This window comes from Thamnophis sirtalis, unplaced genomic scaffold (genome assembly GCF_051295495.1).
Source record: "Thamnophis sirtalis isolate CommonGarterSnake01/CBP01778 unplaced genomic scaffold, rThaSir2_p1.2 scaffold_11, whole genome shotgun sequence".
In the NCBI taxonomy this organism is placed as follows: domain Eukaryota; kingdom Metazoa; phylum Chordata; class Lepidosauria; order Squamata; family Natricidae; genus Thamnophis; species Thamnophis sirtalis.
In genome coordinates, this window is record NW_028261391.1 from 24,079,667 (window position 1) to 24,099,228 (window position 19,562).

The following is a 19,562-nucleotide window of genomic DNA, read 5'->3' on the forward strand; positions in this document are numbered from 1 at the left end:
TATTTTAACAAATAATTGAGAGACCGCCTCCTGCCGATTACCTCTCTCAGACCAATTAGATCGCACAGGTTGGGTCTCCTCCGGATTCCATCTGCCAGCCAATGTCGGCTGGTGACTCCCCGGGGGAGGGCCTTCTCTGTTGCAGCTCCGGCCCTCTGGAACGAGCTCCCTATTGAGATCTGGACCCTTACTACCCTCCCGGCCTTCCGCAAAGCCACCAAGTCCTGGCTGTTCCAGCAGGCTGGAGGGAGCTGAGAAGCATCTACCTCCACGGAAATTGTGAATGTTGGTTTTGTTTTTAATATGTTGTCTTTGTCTCGTTCCCCCCTTTCCCTTGTCTTTTGTGAGCCGCCCGGAGTCCTCCGGGAGTGGGCGGCATATAAGACAAACAAACAAACAAACAAACAAACAAACAAATAAATAAATGCACTTAAATCTTGATTTAACAAATGAAATCTAAAATTTTGCTGATGCTTGGTTATGAATGCTAAATATTGAAAAGCTGTGTGAAATACTAGGTTTCACATAATGGGAAATTGAGTAGAATTTGATTATCACTAGATCATAAAAGTAATGAATTCATTTAATCATTCATTCTGGCTTCTCCAGTGTCAGAGACAGAAAGAACAAAATAGTTAAATAAAAACTTCAATATTACTGTGTTATTTTTGTTTCAGTCCAAAGGACAAGTTCACTATCTCCTCTCTTCTATCCTATTTATTGGATCCAATTTTCATCATCCCAACATCATTGGGCAAGGAAGGATTGGAGTTATAATCCAGTGGTTGGTTTCAATTTTTTTTTGAACCTCTTCTGTAGGTGTGGCCTGCTTTGTGGGAGTGGCTTGCCGGCCATGTGACTGGGTGGCAGTGGCTTGCTGGCCATGTGACTGGGTGGCAGTGGCATGCCAGCCATGTGACCGGGTAGGAGTAGCTTGGCAGTCATGTGACTGGGTGGGCATGGCCAACTTGTAAAATGTGGTGAAACTCACTTAACAGCACTGTTGCTTAGCAACCAAAATGTTGGCTCAAAAACTGGCATTTGAAGCACGCAAGTCTTAAAGCTGTCAAGTTACAAGACCCTTGCACCCCTAACCCATTAGAAAAAAAACCAGGGGTGTTCAAACTTGACAGCTTTAAGACTTGTGGACTTCAACTCCCAGAATTCCTCCTCCAGTCATGTTGGCTCAGGAACTCTGACAATGCTCTTGCTTAGCAACCAAAATGTTGGCTCAGAAACGCTGGCATTGAAGTGTGCAAGTCTTAAAGCTGTCAAGTTACAAGACCCTTGCACCCCTAACCCTTTAGAAAAAAACCCCAGGGGTGTTCAAACTTGACAGCTTTAAGACTTTAAGGTTTAGATAGGATTCTTAGAGGCAGGTGGGGGGATTGGTGAGCCAGCCAATCAGTGAGCGGCAGGCAGGGCAAGTGTGGTGCAGATGGGCAGAGGGAGGGAGCTGGAACCATTTTTTTTCTAGAATCATATGACCACTGCACATGTGAACTTTGAAGTGTTGTGGCTTCATTAGGGAAGCATCAAGATGTGTTTCAAAAGCCTCCAGGCCCTCTTTGTGGCATTCTCATAAAATAGTTGTTGAGTTGTTGAGATGAGAGGCTTCCATTCTTATAAAATATCTGCTGTAGTGATCATGACCAGGCATACAATTCCTGCACTAAGAGTACAAAGTACTGTAATGAGGCCATTCCCTCTTAAAGACTCCAAGCTGTCCAGTGTGTTTCAACTCTTACCTGGTTTTTTGAGTTGGGGGAATAGAGAAACTTAAAGTCCTAAGTTGCATTCACCTATCATTTTTGTCTTGGAAGAATGCATATGAAGCTTACCTTAATTTTTTTTTAATTAAGAAATTCTCTCACACACAAATAACTGAAGGAATAAATGGAAGTTGGATCAAATAGAGCTCCTAGTGTTCCCAGCTATATTTGAAGTTAGAAATTCCATGTTGCCCATTCTTAACTTAGTTTTTGGTAAGTCTCAATTTACCATCATCCTGAGACAGAAGCATATATGCACACACAAGTAGGTCAGAAAGTAATCAATTATGTCAAATAGGAACAAACAATATTAGAAAGGAATGTATGAAGATCATATAGGATACTGGCCTCTGTAAACTCATTGTGTAGAAAACTACAAAGCAAATCAAGATAAAGGCAGTATATGGGAAGAATGTTACTATTCTTGTTTGTATATAGAAGGACCAAAGAATCATCTATTAAAATCTGCTTTGAGACATAGTGACTTAATGTGATTTCCTATAGTCAGATATATAGAGAAGTTTGTGGTTAAACCTAAGTCCTTCTATCTCTGTGGTATTTTTATTCCACTAAGCTATATAACTTTATCTTCTTTGGTTTGTTGACGCTGTAGTTCTACAAAATCAAGATAATAATATGCATTTTAAAATGTATCCTTCTATGCATGAATATGATTATGGTCATAATTGGTGGCTTAAACTAAAAAAAAATAGTTGTACTCAAATCCAGTTGAATAGATTTCTGTAATTATAAGGGTCAAATAATTAAAAAAGGTGAAACTATGGTACTATAAGTAGAAAAAAAATGAAACTGTTGTAAGAAATGAAGGAACAAAGAGTCACAAGGAAAGAGTTATGGTTGTGCGTGTTTTAGGCAAAAACTGTTAGATGGTTTGGAAGCACTTCTAGTCGAGCAGAATTATGAATAAGCTATATGTGTAATAGGATGAGAAAAATTGAGAAGTTCAATATAGATTAGACATAAGAAATTACTAGTTGTTGTGCAGTGACAACAAAGGTGTTCACCAATGCAAAGTTTTCTTGTCCAAGGTGAGTACATTTAGTGCTGCCCAGAATAAATATTTGAAAGAAATTATCTGAATTGTGGTGGAAGCCCTCTTCTATTCATTTCTAAATATGGAAATGTTTGTGAAAACAAAATAATTAGTATTTTATGCAAATGGGTGCAGAGACACTGTTGATTGATGCTTTTGAAGATTTGCTTGAAAATCAGATGTGGCTACAGAGGGCATTGCCTAGTCAATTTAATCTTTTCAATGATGCCAACCAGGGTACATTTTTCTTTTATCTCTTCCATTCATCATCTGTTGCCTCTTCACATTGTCTATATCACAGGTATCAAACGGACAGTGTCACATTGTCGTCTTGTGACATATTGTGACCTTTTTCTCTTCACGGAGCTAGGTTGGGCATGGCCTGCCTGTTTCCTTTTTTCTTCCTTATATTGTGTAGTTTCCCATCTGTATCTCCCTTCTTCCCTCCCTCCTGGAAGGAGGGAAGAAATATCCATGTATTTCTATATATTTATTGGTTTTCATCCTGTGTCTATATTTTGTGGCTCCTGTGTGTGGTTTCTGGAAGTGTATAGACACAGAGGTATATACATGCAGAAATGTGTCATAGGCACATTTATGTGGCAGGGCTGATGGGATTTCTAGGATAAGTTTAGCTAAAATTGGGAACATTGAACTGCAATATGACCATGCCCATTTCACAGGATTATTCTCTATGTTCAGATTCCCTCCTCCTGTCTCTTCTTTCTTGAAGAGTGTTCCTTTCAGGTAAAAAGAGACTATATCAGCTGGATAAAGCTGGATACTTCAGAACTACTAATGTTTCTAATCTCTGCCTCTATTATTTTAAGAAATTTGGCCAGGGTAAGGATGTGGGACACTAGCTTTTGCAAGTCTGCTGGTCCCCAGAGGTATCTAACATGGTCCATTTATTAGTATCATCTTCATTCAGCATGGCGATGGAAGATGGGATCGAGGGAGGGTTCTTTAATGCATCTAATCTTTATAGTCTTGTCAACACCCTGCAAAAACAGACACAAGAACCAGAAGTATCTTAAATCAGTGAAGTATCTTGATCTGGCCAAAGAGTTATATGGAGAATATGTGTAGAGATGCTAGACTCTCATCTAAAGTGGTGTGTTAATTATTTTCAAAAGAGCTTGACTCTTGTATTCTGAAATGTGCCTGGATTGATATCCTGTTTAAATGCAACTGATCAACTGATATGCTAATAAACTATCTTCTGCTGTTGCTGCTTTCATACAGCAGCTTTCTCTAAATCCGGAAATGAAAAAAGAAACACCCCAGAACGGCAGGTTGTGCACTTCAAAGATCTGCATTTATGGAAGACAATACATTCCGTATGTGTGTTTGTGGTGTCAAAGACTTGAATCGGTGTAATTCTCTGTCAAGATATTGCCTACATTGTGGGCAAATACATGTTCACATTTTGTCCAACATGAAACCTGTTGAATTTTTGCCTTCTTCATTCAGGGATCCTATTCTCCAAGCAAAACACTGTGAACTTAATGATGCCCTTGCAATTCCCATTCAGAGTTCAACGCAGCATGAAGTGCTGCCTAATTACAAACAGTAATCACATTATTTGTTACTCCTGATATATTCCCAGTAGGGCTCTGAGGGCATTGAATGCTCACCTCTGTGTTGTAAATACAACTCTTGGAGTGACAGTCTCGCTTTCCTTCCACTTTATGAATTTCCTCAGCCAGAGATGCTGAGATAGATGAGGGTAGGAAATGGATTCGGCTTTCTTTTCATCTTCAGCAATCATCCTGCGTCACTCCACCCTCCCCACAGAACCCCTCTGAATAACCAGAAGGTGATGGTAGTTTATTCTTTCTGGTGCACCGTGGATTTGCTCTTGATGTTGCAGCTTCCCCACAATGTTTCCTGCACATTTGATGCCTTGAGGATTTTAAGCACTGCACTGTGCATGCATGTCTCATACCAAAAGTGGTCCTGCATTTCCACAAGAACAGCTGCAGAAAGCAGAGCCTTCCAAGGTTTCTGATCAGACTGGGAATTCTTTCTCTTTTTCCCAATTGTGGATTGGAGCAAAGTTGTTCAGGATCACCTTGTGGATTTCTTTAATTCTCCTGAATCCATGCTATGGATAACATGATTACATTACGTTTCACAGTGGGCAGGATTGTCAAAGTTCTTTAATACTTGCCAGGATGGCACTGCAAATGTATTAACCCTGGACATGTGAATCTGGGCTTTGCTTCAGGAATAATTTTGATTCTGTTGACCAATAATGACTATCAGTAAACAAATTAATGGCAGACCTTGAAGTATATAAAAACCTTAGCCCAGAAAAAGGTAAGGATTCTAAAAATCTTGTAGAGACTTTATATCTGATTCTAAAGATATTACGCATATCTATTACCTTTTTAGAATAAAAAAATACATGCTTGTTTAAAACGTGTACTTTACATGTTTTTAAGTTGCTTTCTAACATTTGTCATCTGACTGAGTGTTGTGTTCCTATGTATGTACATTTGATCATGGTAGTGAGTTGTGAAATTATTGTCAGTATCGTTTAATACTTTAAGGACTGGATATCTTTAGACATTTCCTTTTGTTTGACGTAGGAATAAATCTAAAGATCTCCACATGCAAATAGCAGACACTTCTGTTCATACATAAAGGAGTCACCAGTTTGTTTGTTTTTTTCTGTTCCCTGCAAGATGCGGCATTCTCTTTCCTCTTAACAAACCTCTTTAGAGGAGCAAGGGAATCTCTGGTGTCTGGTAGAGAGTGGCATTTAAGCTGCAGTTTTAGGGAAAAGCTCTGAATCTTCCCAAAAGCAAGACAAAAGTGCCTTTCACACTCTGTTAAATGTAGTAGTATGTAAGATAAAAGTGTATAAGGTTCCAGCCACTCTCATGCTGTACATTATTTGTTCATTCTTATTTATATTTAACTTTCTCTAATTGGTAAGATATCAATCTACACTAAAGTTTGTTTTTTTCAAAATGCACTTTGGATGAATTAATTAACTAAACACTTTGAACGTTGCTTTATGCTGGAAAAATAGGCAATTTAATTTTAGAAGTACATTGTGATACGGTACTAATATTATATCTGATTCTACTTATTATCCATAACATAGATTCCCTTACTGTTTCTTGGTCAAGACAAGGTATGGAATTTTGGGCTATTGGGAAATCACACTTTCACAACTAGAATCTGACATAATGTTTTTCCGTTTTAAAGATACCCACAAGTCTCTTAAAAATAAAATAAATCTAAAGTTCTGTCCAAATACAAAAGATGAATAATATATCATGTGCTATGAGAAAAATTTTTTGGGGGGAGTGTTGGCACAATAGCCTTGCACAAGGTTGTAGTTGGGAAAATAGAAGTTGGAAATGTTAGGAATATATGTTGTCGTGTTGAAGTAAAATAAAGATGGGATGAATAATAATACAGTAATAAAGATGAATGGGTCAGATTTATTTTTCTATTCCGTGGAAGAAAACTACTCCCTATGTAACAAGTGAACTATCTACGTAATTGTATATTACTGCTATCCAGTAATAATCAGTGCCAGCTTTGACTACAGACTTCTTTAGATAAAGGATCTTGCTTATTAAGAATTAAGACTTGTTGTAAGAATCAGGTAGAATAACCACTTGTTCATCTATCTCTTCATACCCTCCCCTCAAATAAAGACGAAGGAAGATTTGGGTCACATTAAAGTCACAGGTCCGAATTATTATACATGACACTCCAATTTAGAAGGACACACATAATGCACTTGTGGAGAAAGCAATAGCCAATGATCTCTACATCTGATCATCCTTTTATCTAGGTACTAATGGTTGATGAGAACATCTTTGGGATTCCTCTTTTTCAGTCTTCTCTTTCTTTAACTTCACTTTATTACTAACTGACTGACCTCTATGTCTCTCCAATTATTCAGCATATTCTGAATGACTTACATTCCCTTCTAAACTTGAATGGGGTTATTCCTCAAATAGATAGGGTCAGCAAAGTGGATAGTAATCTGATTCAACTCCCATTTCTTTTGTAATTGACATTCTCTTTTCCATCATGTCATCCTGATACTGATGACTAATACATAAGTGAAGGGTGAGGCTGAAAGCCTAATGAACGTCACTGGTACCTACTTTTATCCATAACTGGACCGAGGAACTAAATTAATAATTACAACTGATGTCACATATTTATTGATAATCATGCATCTGGTCATTATAGGTGAATAATCATTGTTTATGTAGCTACCCGGGAAGAGCATTTGGCTAATACTGGCTTGCTTTGCTTACTAAATGTAGTTTGATTTTAAGAGAGGGGGAGATTTTTTATACCACACTATTTATTTTATTTTCCACTTTTCCCCAGGAGCTCAAGGTAGCTGACTGGGCATTTTTTTTACTCATTTTATCTCCCTAATGACAATCATTTGAGGTAGGCTGGGCTGAGAGGCAGAATCAGTGGTGGGTTGCAATTTATTTTACTACCGGTTCACGCATGCACGCTCGTGTAATCACATGACACTTCTGCGCATGGGCAGGTGGCCTCCCACTGCTGCCGCTACTGGTTTGCCTGATCTGGGGCGAACCGGCAGCAACCCACCTCTGGACAGAATGATTATCATCATAAAAGGACTCTCTGTAGTTAAGAATGGACTTGAATCCATATTTTCTGTGTTCTAATCCATTATTTTAGCAATTGTACCATATTACGTTTGTGGCCTAAGGTAGCCCCACCTGTTCAACACAGTATTTGAAAAGTATTTCTGTATGAATGTTCTATGTACATTCAACAAAACATTTCTTCTGTTCACTAAACAGCTAATATTGATATACAACTTTTTCTTGCTAGCAATATGTCCTAATGACTTTGAAGGGCTACTATTGCCTAGATTACGCAGGACGTTTTGGTTAGCTAACATGAAAAGGACAATTATGAAAGAGAGCCTTTGAAGGAAAAGGTTAGTTTGATTAAATTACTATATAAAAATACTGCCAGATTTTTAGAAAATCTGAGAAAGCGCTTCCTGAAACCATATTCTCTGCATGACATGTTAAAAATCAGATCTATGTACAGAAGTGCTGCATTTCATTTTACTTATACAAGTAAAAGCATTGGGCAGGATTATACACTTCATAATGATTGTTTTAAAGTAATGAAGATTAGCTTATTAGCTAATATAAATTCCGCATCACAGCTGATCATCGGAAATATCAGTTCACCTGAACCAGCAGCATTTTTTTTTACTACTGGTTCAGTTGAACCGGTAGTATTTTTACTACCGGTTTGGGCGAACCAGTAGCATTTCACCCCGGTTTTCAGTGCTACCAGGAATTAAAAAAAACAAACACCTGTGATTTACAACCAATTGTGGCTTACTGAAACTGTGGTTAAGCAAAGCATGGCTATGTATGAACATATCTTTACTGTAGCTTTCAACTGAAAGCCCTCAAATTCCTCACCATACCTGCCCTATTACCTTTAACTCCTTTAAAACAGATGTATTAACCATCAGAAGGCATTCTTCTCTTTACTAGTGAAAGACCAAGGGAGTGTTTGATTGATGCCCGATATTATGCTCCATCAGAGACCAATTCCTCATCTGTTTCTTTTCTTTTTTCATGTAACTTACATTAGAGTTGAGATAAAAAGAAAAAATGGGTTCTTTGTTCAACTGCCTCGTACTGCATATATATATATAATCTAGAAACTGCAGTGCTCTTGATCATGTCACAAATTATAGAGCAGAGATGTCTCTCTGTTGGATGAAAACAGCAGACCCACTCATCCATTTGTCTCATTTGATTTGTCCTTTTAAAAAATAAATGAACTCTCTAGTCCTCATGATTGAAAGGAAATCTTGAAAAAGGAACAAAGAGAGTTGGTTCCTGGATCAATGAATGGAGCGAGTCACATTGGAAGAGAACAGTTTTAGAATGCTTAGATAATACCTTGTTTCTCTCTGTGACATTATGACAGTTCACCCCACGATAAAAATGTTCCAGACTTTATCTTCCCGTTTTCTCTGCAAATCTAATAATGCTTTAGAAGCTCATTCATGACATTTACTGGGTGGAAAGTCTTCAGGTGCTATGCAAATGCATTTTCACTGAGTATTTTGATAACATTTAACCTTAGCTTACTGGGTATTGTCAATCCCAACCATTTCTTCACAGCCTGCTGTGTATTTCCCTCTTATTCTCTCTCCTAAAATGATGGTAATTGTTGTTTTATTTTACTTTATAACCTTTTGTGGAAGAAAGATGTGTGTATTTTTGCTTTGGAGATTGGCCAAACCAATGGCCAAATTTACCAAGTTGGTTAATATTTGGAACTGAGTTACCTCTAAAATGTATTTTTAAAAAGCACTAAAAATCTTCATTTAGTTTTCCCAATGAAAAATGAAACCAGTTTGATTGGCTTAAGCTTCTTAATGATTTAAAAAGCAGGTTGGGGACAGGAAGAAAGACGATTGAGTTTAGAGTCAATATCTATATTTTATAGATTCATTGTTTGCCATCAAGTCTGAGCAGACCATATAGACACATTTTCTCCATGAAGATCTATCCTTAAGCTATTCTTTTAAGTATCCCAATAGTATACTCATTGCCACTATGATTAAGTCCACCTGGCTGGTCATCCTCTTCTTTTTCCTTCCACCTTTCCCAGTATTAGAGCAGAGCAAACTCAAGGCCAAGGAGAAGGACTCAACCCTACAGAAATGCAGTCACAATTCTAAAAGCAAATGAGATTGTTTCCAAATCATTCCTTAAATCTGTAGAGGTTATCCATATTTCAAAAACGGTACTTCTTACATTGGACTAAAAATTCTTTTCCATTTTTCTCTTAACAATTCTCATTCAGTTTGATGGAACAAAGGTAACTTTTTTTCCTTTGCCAAGAAATTAAGATTCTTTCAAATTCTTGGTGTGGAGTGGATTTTTCTTCATGCAACTGAGCTACAAGATGGCCAAGAATGAATAATTTTAATTCCCCAAATAAGAACATTATCTATACACTGATATATGGATATTATTTCCTTGCCATTTTTATTTTCATAATAAGTCATTTGTATGAGGTGTTTAGGGGGTCAATAGTAAAATCGATTACTACTTTTTGTGTGAGCTGCCTTTGAAAACCAAGCCAAGGCCCTGTTGTCAGGGATTTGCCTATACCAGGGATGTCAAATTTGACTACATGGAGGGCTACATCAGGGTTGTGTTTGACCTGGGGGCCTGGGGTGGGTGTGGCCAGCTCAATATCACTCTTGTGGTGGCCCGAGTACTCTGCCAGTTAAAACAGGCTCTCAAGCTCCATTTTCAGCTGCCATGGCCTCCTGCAACCTTCTGTCAGAGAAAACGAAGGCATGGGAGGGCCGCACACTCTGTTTTCACTGGCAGAAGCACCGTCGGCCAATCCTTCACTGTTTCAAGGGCAGCCCCGTGGTCCAGTTCTAAGTACCCCATGGGACAGATTTGGACACTGGGCTTTGAGTTTGACACCCCTGGCCTATACAATCAGATTATGTCATTTTCACTCTTTAGAAAATCAATTTCCAGACTTAATTCAAGAGATAGTAAACCTTTAAGGACTTAAATGATTTGGAATTGGATAGTCTGAGTCATCTCTAACCTTTGTACATTTGCCTGGACACTAAGCTCATCTCTTCCCTGTGACTATGTGCCCAAGAGGAAGAGACAGGAAGAACATTTACAGTGACAATATTTTGGATTGTACTTTTCCAAATACCCAATTTATTTTAACTCAGAGTTTGAAAAAAAAAAGGATCGTGGGAAGAGTTGGGCTGTCTGGTCCCAAACATATTATCTTTAAGTTGACAACACAATGCTTGTGGATGTTCTCATACTGACATGGCCACTAAGTACTGTTATTTACATGTTTTGTTTTTAAACAAGATTTTCTTTTTTTAGTTGTTGTGGCTGAAACCTTGTGAATTCTCTGTGTTTGCTCATGGCACTTTCTGAGAAAGAAGTATATTTCTGTGTGAGAGGAGAGTGTCTCAAAATCTACAAGATAGTAGACATATTGTGATTTAAGCTTTGCCCCTTTGATATATGGATATCAAAGATGCAAAGGGGTAGGGCTTGAGCATGATAGCGTGACCACCATCTTGAAGATTTTGTCTTCTCACATTTGACAAATATGTCCAAATATGTAGTGGGAGTGGAAGGAGCAGCAAAGTTTTAATATCTCTTCCCCTGTCACCTTCATGTCTCATACCACTGCAGGGCTGGGGCTTCGCAGGCCTGATATTGAAATAATTCACTAATTATTTTGTTTTGTATGGGTAACTGTTATTTCCAGGCTGCTCTGAGATAGCTAGCTTTTAATGTCAGCATACAAAGTTCAGTATTTAAATGGGGTTAATAACTGCCTTCTTGAGAAGTCAGTTGCACTGAATAAAAACCAGAAAGCAGGATGGCGATAAGAGATTTGAAGCATGGTTATTTTCACTGACTATAAATGAAGTTGTGATTATGAATAGGGTTTCTGAATAGTTCTGACATTCTTCACCTCAACAATTCAGAAACTTGTGGCCCTTGTTCAGAATTAATGCATTCACAACCAGAGGAAAAAAAGTATGTTAAGAAAAATGCCTACAAACTCATGATAGAAAAATGATTTTATAATAAAAATTGTTATACAATACACTGAATTTCCTAGGAGAAAATTGCTTCAAAATTGTGAGTTTTTGTGTACTGGTTTGTTCAGTTCATAAACTGATGAGACCAGTATTTCTCAACCTTCGGAATTTTAAGATGGATGGACTTCAACTCAGAATACTCCAACCAACTCGCTAAATTTGTCAAGGTTGAGAAACATTGGATGAGGCAATTGTCTGAAAAAAATACCGGTGCAAGTGAATTTGGAAATAAAAAAAATACATATGATTGCTGATACTGTATCTAGGAACAGGTATACTAATTTATCATTTGGGGCCATTTCCAAACTTTGAGTTTCATCAATATCTATTTCTAATAATTGCTTACTACACTTGCTATTGCTGGCCTACTGTTTTTATTTAGCAGTCTTCTATTTTTCTATTATTTGGGGTCATCTCCGAGCTTTGAGTTTCAAAAATATCCATTCTGATTATTGCCTTCTATATCTGCTATTGTGGCACCTGCTGTTTTCATTCAGTATTCTACTTGCCCTTTTCCATTTAGAGCAGTGGTTCTCAATCTTGGCAACTCTTAAAACCAATTCCCAGAGTTGTCTCGCCAGCCAAAATTCTGAAAGTTGAAGTCAACATACCTTAGATTTGCCCACCTTCAGAAGCACTGCTTCAAAGAAATGGAATGGAGTTATAATAGTGAAAATTAAGCACGTTCCTATGTGGGATGTGCTGTGGTTTGGATCAGAAGCAAATAGTGTGCAATGTGCATTGTTTGGGTGTGGCCATGTTGCTAGCATCTTCTTACCTCAAATATGTATTTTCCTTGGATGCAAGCCCAGGAAAAGATTCAGCTTCTTTCAGGAGATGCTAACAAGTATGGCAAGCGTGCTCCTACCTGTTCCATAGCATTTTTTGGCTTCAGCACAAATTATTTGTCACTGTTCTGATCTTACTGCCGCAAGGAAAGAGACCACAGCACAAGTAGAGTAAAACTCCTTTACACGGTAACAGACTCGGCACGAGGTGAGGCAAATTTAGTTAGCGTTACAGCCTTCCACCCTCCAGGTGATTGTGAGGGCTCACCCTGCCCCACCCTGGGAAAATGTTCGCTCCTGCAAGGAATCACGGTCCCTCCTTTGTTGGCAGGCCCTGGAGTTCTTGGCTCCATGCTGGCCTCGAACATTGCAGTTTCATGCCATGTTGATCCAACCCTTTCATGAATCCTTCTCACATCCCCCCCATTGTTCCAAACCTATCCATGGTGGCCTCTCCCTCCTACCCGCATGGGGCAACTCTAAAAAAGGCACATAGGGCCCTGACCTCAATAGTCACCATCTTGGATGTTGGCATTATTCTTACTACATGTATAGATACTGTATGTACACATTTCTATTCTTTTTTCATGCAAGCAACTTTATGAGTCACATTTAGAAGTACATTCTAATACTTTTTCATGTTGGATTTATCTGTTCTCTTCCGAAATTCTTCTATTTTCTCCCTAATTTTTTCTCCCTCCCTATCTTTAAGGTGCTATCTTGACACTATTAAACAGTGAACTATCACTCTTTCAGAAAATCTCATATCCTTCATGTATCTCTCAATCTTTTTTTTGAAATCAACCATGCTTTTGGATTATATTCAATTTTTGCCATGTGTGTATGAATACAGGTAGTCCTTGACTTACAACACTATGTTTAATGACCGTTCAAAGTTACAATGACACTTTTAAAAAGTTACATTTTTTTAAACTTTCCTGAGGCTGGTGATTGGAGCTGTTTTCTACAAGGGGTGGAGTCAGAGAGACAAAGGTAGGGGCCCTTTAACTCCATTTCATTTGAACTTCCCTGAGGCTGGTGATTGGAGCTACTGGCTACAAGGGGGGAGTCAGAGAGACAAAAAGGAATAGGTAGTAGCCCGTGCACCTAATGGCGCACAAATCATATATCTATAAACCAAAATAGCAATAATACATTCTGGATTAGTGCACTTGATATTGTGATTTTATTTTATTTCAAGATGACCGGCTTAGTTCAATATAATAGCTGTTTTGCACCTGTCTTTTGCAGTACTCTTTTCAAATTTGAATACTGTCCCCTTTGTAAACAAATTACTAATCTACATAGACAGATTACCTATCTAGAATCTCTAATCTCTGCTCTCCAAGCAGAAATTAGCTGTCCAATTTGGCCATTCCACACTGTGGAGATGCCACGCTATCAGCCCCCTCTACCACAAAGATCCTGCAGGAAAAGAGCAGTCTGGACAACCATGGGATCTGGCAGGGTGAGAGCTGTGAACCATAAACACAAAGCTTTTGTTGTGACCCAGAATAACAGATATAGCACTCTTGCTGACCTTAATGGGGACACTAAAGAGACAGGTCAAGGTAATTGTGATAATGATGTCTCAAATAAGCAGGGGATTGTGGTCCAAAATGAAGAACTTTCTTTGGAAAGGTGAAATGGGGACCCAGGTATCACACATCAGTCACACAAGAAGAGCAAGGTATGTAAAAAGAGAAGTCACTTCTGGTTGGTGATTCAATCATAAGGAATGTAAATTTAGGAAAGGATATGGAGGTTTTAAAAGAGATCAGGTGTCTGCCAGGTGCTACTGCCAGCAGAGACAAGAGGCGTTCTTAAGATAGTCAAGAATGCAAGTAAGGACTTGACGTTGATGCTATTATACATCTTGGCACAAATGATCTGTCCCAAGAAGATGTACTTTCTGTGAAGAATGATTTACAGAGCGTAGGGTATGAACTTAGTAGTGTAGGTTGTAGGCTTATCTTTTCAGAGGTTTTACCAGTATATAAGGAACAAAAAGGGAAGGACCAGTGTGTAGCAGAGTTTAATGTGTGGCTAAAGGAGTGGTGTAAAAGGGAAGGCTTTGGTTTTATTAGTCATGATGCCTGCAGCTGGTCTAATGAAAAACCTTACAAAAGAGATGGTTTGCACCCATCCAAGAAAGGGACTGAGTTACTTGGCATTAAATTCACAGATTTTCTGGATAAACATTTAAACTGAACAGCAGGGACAGAGAATTAATTGATAGAAAACAGTTAGGTCCTCAGCAATTTAAAACTCATAGGGTTATCAGTGCGTGTAACATAGATGTTTGTGCGGGTACGATTATCACTCCTGCTGTCAAGCAAAACCAAGCATTTAATAGTGAGTGCCATACCATGTGCATGAATCATACAAGTGGCAAGAAAATAGGGGCAGTCAGGCATAACACAGGTTATGTAGACAGTAAACACAGGGTCAATCAAAATGGACTCAAATGTCTATACACCAATGCACAGAGTATGAGGAATAAACAGGGTGAATTAGAAATTCAAATAAATGAGGGCAGATACGATATTGTTGCCATTACAGAAACTTAGTAGGATGAAACTCACAAATGGAACATACAGCTAGAAGGATTTAAATTATTTAAAAGAAATAGACCAAATAAAAGAGGAGGTGGAGTTGCACTATATATAAGAAATAATCACATCTCTACAAAAATAGAGCAGAACAATGATGGGAACTATTTTGAATGCATTTGGGTAAATATTAAAGGTTGGAGCGGGGGGGAGGAAAACGACATTGCCATAGGTCTATACTACAGGCCACCCAACCAAGCAGAGGAAGTAGATGCACTTTTTGCTAGTCAGCTAACAAGTATGTAGGAAGCACACCACAATAGTAATGGGGAAATTTAACTAGCCTGAATCAACTGGGAAACAAACTGCAACAAGTGGAAGATCTAACAGGTTCCTAACGAACCTAGCAGACAACTTTGTTTCCCAAAAAGTAGAGAAGGGAACAAGGGGATCGGCCATATTAGACTTAATTCTCACTAACAGAGAGGAAATGATAGAAGGTGTTGAAGCCATAGGAACCCTGGGGGCAAGTGACCATGCAATATTGGAATTCAACATTATGCAAGCACAAGTAGTAGAACAAAGTCAAGCTAGAGTCTGGGATTTTAAGAGAGCTAATTTCAATAAACTTAGAGAGAGCTTGGGAAGAATTCCATGGATGAGACTTCTCAAGGGGAAAACAACTCAAGAAGCTTGGGAAATTTTGAAAAATGAGATTGCAGTCTAGCACAATACCAATGAAGAAGAAAAATAACAGCTCCCAAAAGAAACCAGCATGGCTGCATAAAGAACTCTCTGACAAATTGAAAGACAAAAAAGATAAGTATAAAAAGTGGAAAGAGGGGGACATAAGTAAGGTGATTGACCACTGATATTTATGAAGTTGCAGATACTCTTCAAGGACATTGATTATTTTGCTCTTTTCAGTCTGGATTTAAACCTGTTTTGAGAGATACAATCACTGTATTTGTCTAACAGACAACATCCTGAAAGAGGCAGAGAAGGCGTATCTTTATCCTTCTTGCTCTGTAAATGCTTTTAATATTTTCCAACATGATAAACTTGATGAACCCTTTGGTGTCTTGGTCCTTTCTTGCAGGGATAGTCCCAGTGACCCAGTGGTGGGTTTCAAATTTTTTTAGAACCTACTCTGTAGGTGTGGCCTGCTTTGTGGGAGTGGCTTGCCGGCCATGTGGCTGGATGGGAGTGGCTTACCAGCCATGTGACTGGATGGGCATGGCCAACTTGTAAAATGTGGTGAAACTCACTTAACAATGCTCTTGCTTAGCAACCAAAATGTTGGCTCAGAAACTCTGGCATTTAAAACACGCAAGTCTTAAAACTGTCAAGTTACAAGACTTTGCACCCCTAACTCTTTAGAAAAAAACTCCAGGGGTTTTCAAACTTGACAGCTTTAAGACTTGTGGACTTCAACTCCCAGAATTCCTCCTCTCTCTCTTCATCTTGATGATGTGCGGCTGTGCAGGGGGAAGGAGCTGGAACTGGTTCTAAAAAGCATTGTAGATTTGTTAGAACTGTCAGGAACCCACCCCTGCAGTGACCTTAAAACCAGGTTGCTAAATGACCTTTTAGGATTATAACTATCCAAATTGACTGAGTCCACAAGCTAAGCCTGAGAACAAAACCCAAAACTAAATCAAACCAAATTGATTAAGTTTAGCATTCTGCAGCAAATGCAATCACCAAGTCTGTAATAGATTCAGCAAAGCTTGTTATGCAAGCATAGCCAGAGAGAATTACAATGTGGTATGTTTTTGTACCCTAGCACCTATACTACTTATTCTACAAAACATTTAATACCAATATGAAGTTGTAGTGGGGAAAGGCATCAGAAATGTTCATGTTAAGTATTTACTCTCAGTGCCTTATACTGATTTGTAATGGGAAAGGGAGACAATTGGTAATAATAATACAAATGTCATCAATTCACTGATGATATTCAACCCCACTTCTTCATAGGATTTAAATAAGAAAAGGCAGTGCATATTCTGAATCAGAGGCTAGATTTAATGATGAATTAGAGCAATGGTGGGATTCAATTTTTTTTACTATCGGTTCTGTGGGCGTGGCTTGGTGGGCATGGCATGGTGGGCGTGGCAGGGAAAGGATACTGTAAAATCTCCATTCCCATGCAACTCCAGGGGAAGGTTACTGCAAAATTCTCATTTTCTCCCAATCAGCTGGGACTCAGGAGGCAGAGAATAGATGGGGGCGTGGCCAGTCAAAAGTGGTATTTATTCAAAATTTCTGTTATCGGTTCTCCAGAACTGGTGAGCACCTGCTGAATACCACCTCTGAATTAGATAGGAGCCAATAAACAAGACACATGAATCCTGATAACAATGCTTTTTTGATACGTGGGAGTAAATAAGATTACAGTCTCTCTGAATAATAGGAATATTTGGCGGTTTTTCTGAAGTTTTTTTTCTTCTGTAAGTAACCCCTATGATTATGATTGCTCTTGAACTGCCACTGGTGCAGAATATGATAGCCAGAGTGTGATTGTGTAGGGTTCTTAAGCTGAACTAATTGTTCATCAGCTTCTGAGCCACTTATGGGTTTTTCCTTTTGATGTGTAATATTCATAACAACATGGGAACAGACTACCTGAATGTTGCCAAGGACTGCAAATACTTTCTTGGCAGGGATGCTTTCATTCTGGAATACTTTGATTTAGGGGAATTTAAAATACTCTACTCCCTGAATTTTGTGGGGACTTACTAAAATTTATTTCTTTACCCAAACTTTCCCACAATGAATGATATTTGAAATAGTTTATATTTTGTTTTTTCTTCATTCTGTTGCTTTTAAATCAAACATGTACTTTCATCCTACTTTAATAGGTTGTTCAAGTTTTGTATTTTAATTTTCATTTGCATACCAGCTTAAGATTTGTAATCATGGGAATTGGCAGAGAAATATAAGAATGAATCAAATAAACAAAACAAAGCGTAATAGTAACAAACGGATAAGTGGGAAGGAACTAAAATGCAGTAGAAATTGGATGATGAAATGATACTTGTGTTTCTTTCTATGTAACTCAATTTCTTTATGCCTTGATCTTCCTTTCGTTATTATCAAAATGGTATGTGAAAGACTGCGTGCCTCCACTGAAGTAGTTTGAAAATAAACAGGTGGAAGTAACTTAATCCACAGTTATAACAAGATGAAGTATAATTATCACCTGTCAGTAGAGACTTCATAATGCATGTAATCAATGTGTTGCATTGCTTAGGGCTATTGAAACAAGCGAATTAAGTATTTTAATAGGAGGAAAGCTTGACTATAAACAAACACATTTTTTGTTATTAGAATACATGATAACATGTTCATATTAATATAGCTAATGTGTATATATGTGGAGGGTGGGGAATGTGGGCATAATATTTGCAAAGATCTGCAGCTTTCCCCAATAACTTGCTGCCCTCTGGCTGGTTTTCTGCTTGCACAGTACTCTTTCAAAGTCTGCATAAATGAAAAGTATGATAGAATTGACCTTATGCGACTTGATTTAGTTCCTGATTTAGTAGCCAGCATGGAACCTCTTAATTAGGCAGTAGATACCTTCCTTCTATTTTTTTTTTACTTTGCATCCTTAGGGAGACTTCTCTGTTTGACAAATAAAAAAAAAGCCTTTAATAGTTCAAAATCCTTACACTCTTGAATTAACTTGCATGAACGTTAGAGAATTCAGTGTAAGGCAATCATAATTTCCTTGATTTTGCATTTAAATCTTTGGGGAAAGGTGAAAGGGAAATTGTTTCTGGGAGGGAAAGATGAAAAAGAGGAAAAATGATTTTTTAAAATAAAAACTAGATTTTTTAATAGGATCCTACCAGAAATCCAGAGACGTTTTCGATCCTTTCTCAGCGTACCATACTCACTATACAAATTATCTGGTTGTAAGTGGTGCAAGCCCTGGCTTCATTGATTCTGAAATATACAAACTAATTTTTACTTTAAAAAAAACCTCATGAGGGGATCCTGATCGCTTAATTACAAATTATTCTGCTTCTCTTGAACCCTGAAGAATATTTCAGTTGAGTTAGATCCCATCAGCTGATGATTTTGTTGTATATTTTCCACTTGACAGCCTATGCTGTCTATTTTGCTGCATCACATACCACAGCTGAAAAAGTATAAGATTACTACTCTCATATCCTTTCGCGGTAGGTGGGACCTATTAGTATCTATGGAGTATTGCATGGGCTTTCCTAGTACATTATTTCTATGAGAGGGAACTGTCAGGGTTCCAAGTAACACCCCCAACGAAAGAAGACTCTGAGACTTGAGTTTCCTCAAACTCAATTTTATTAGAGATGTCATATTGGCACATCTGGAAAAATGGGAGGGGGGATTATACAGAATGTGGATGATATGTAGCCATAATAACATTCTTTCTCAGAAAGTCAAGGTCAACTGGCCCTGCAGCTGCGATGACTTGACTGGGAGACATCTCTAGTTTGGATGGCATCTGATGGACATGTGGGTGCGGGGTAGGGACTTAAACTTTCTTTTGGGTGGAAAAACCTGGAAACTTTCAGATTCAGGTTTCCCCAGATGTGCCAATATGACACCTCTAATAAAATGGAACTTTGAGGAAACTCAAGCCTCGGAGTCTTCTTAGGGGGTGTTACTTGGAACTCTGACATTAACCTGAATCTCCGTATAATCACCCCTCCCATCTTCCCACAGTAGAAAATGTGGCAG

General features: G+C 38.3%; 1 protein-coding gene across 4 annotated transcripts in view; it reads left to right on the top strand.

The window, feature by feature from the left end:
* The window catches only part of PLCH1 (phospholipase C eta 1), a 124,028-nt gene that overhangs the window by 27,246 nt on the left and 77,220 nt on the right, over nt 1-19,562 (top strand). Inside the window, exon 1 of one of the 4 annotated variants that reach the window (XM_087725336.1) lies at nt 4,857-5,148. The exons of the other annotated variants lie outside the window; for them this stretch is intronic. Within the exon in view, the coding sequence (XP_087581462.1) occupies nt 5,106-5,148 (43 nt within the window). The 5' untranslated portion in view covers nt 4,857-5,105. Of the gene's footprint in view, nt 1-4,856; nt 5,149-19,562 lie in introns of those variants that run through there. 4 annotated transcript variants of the gene reach the window in all.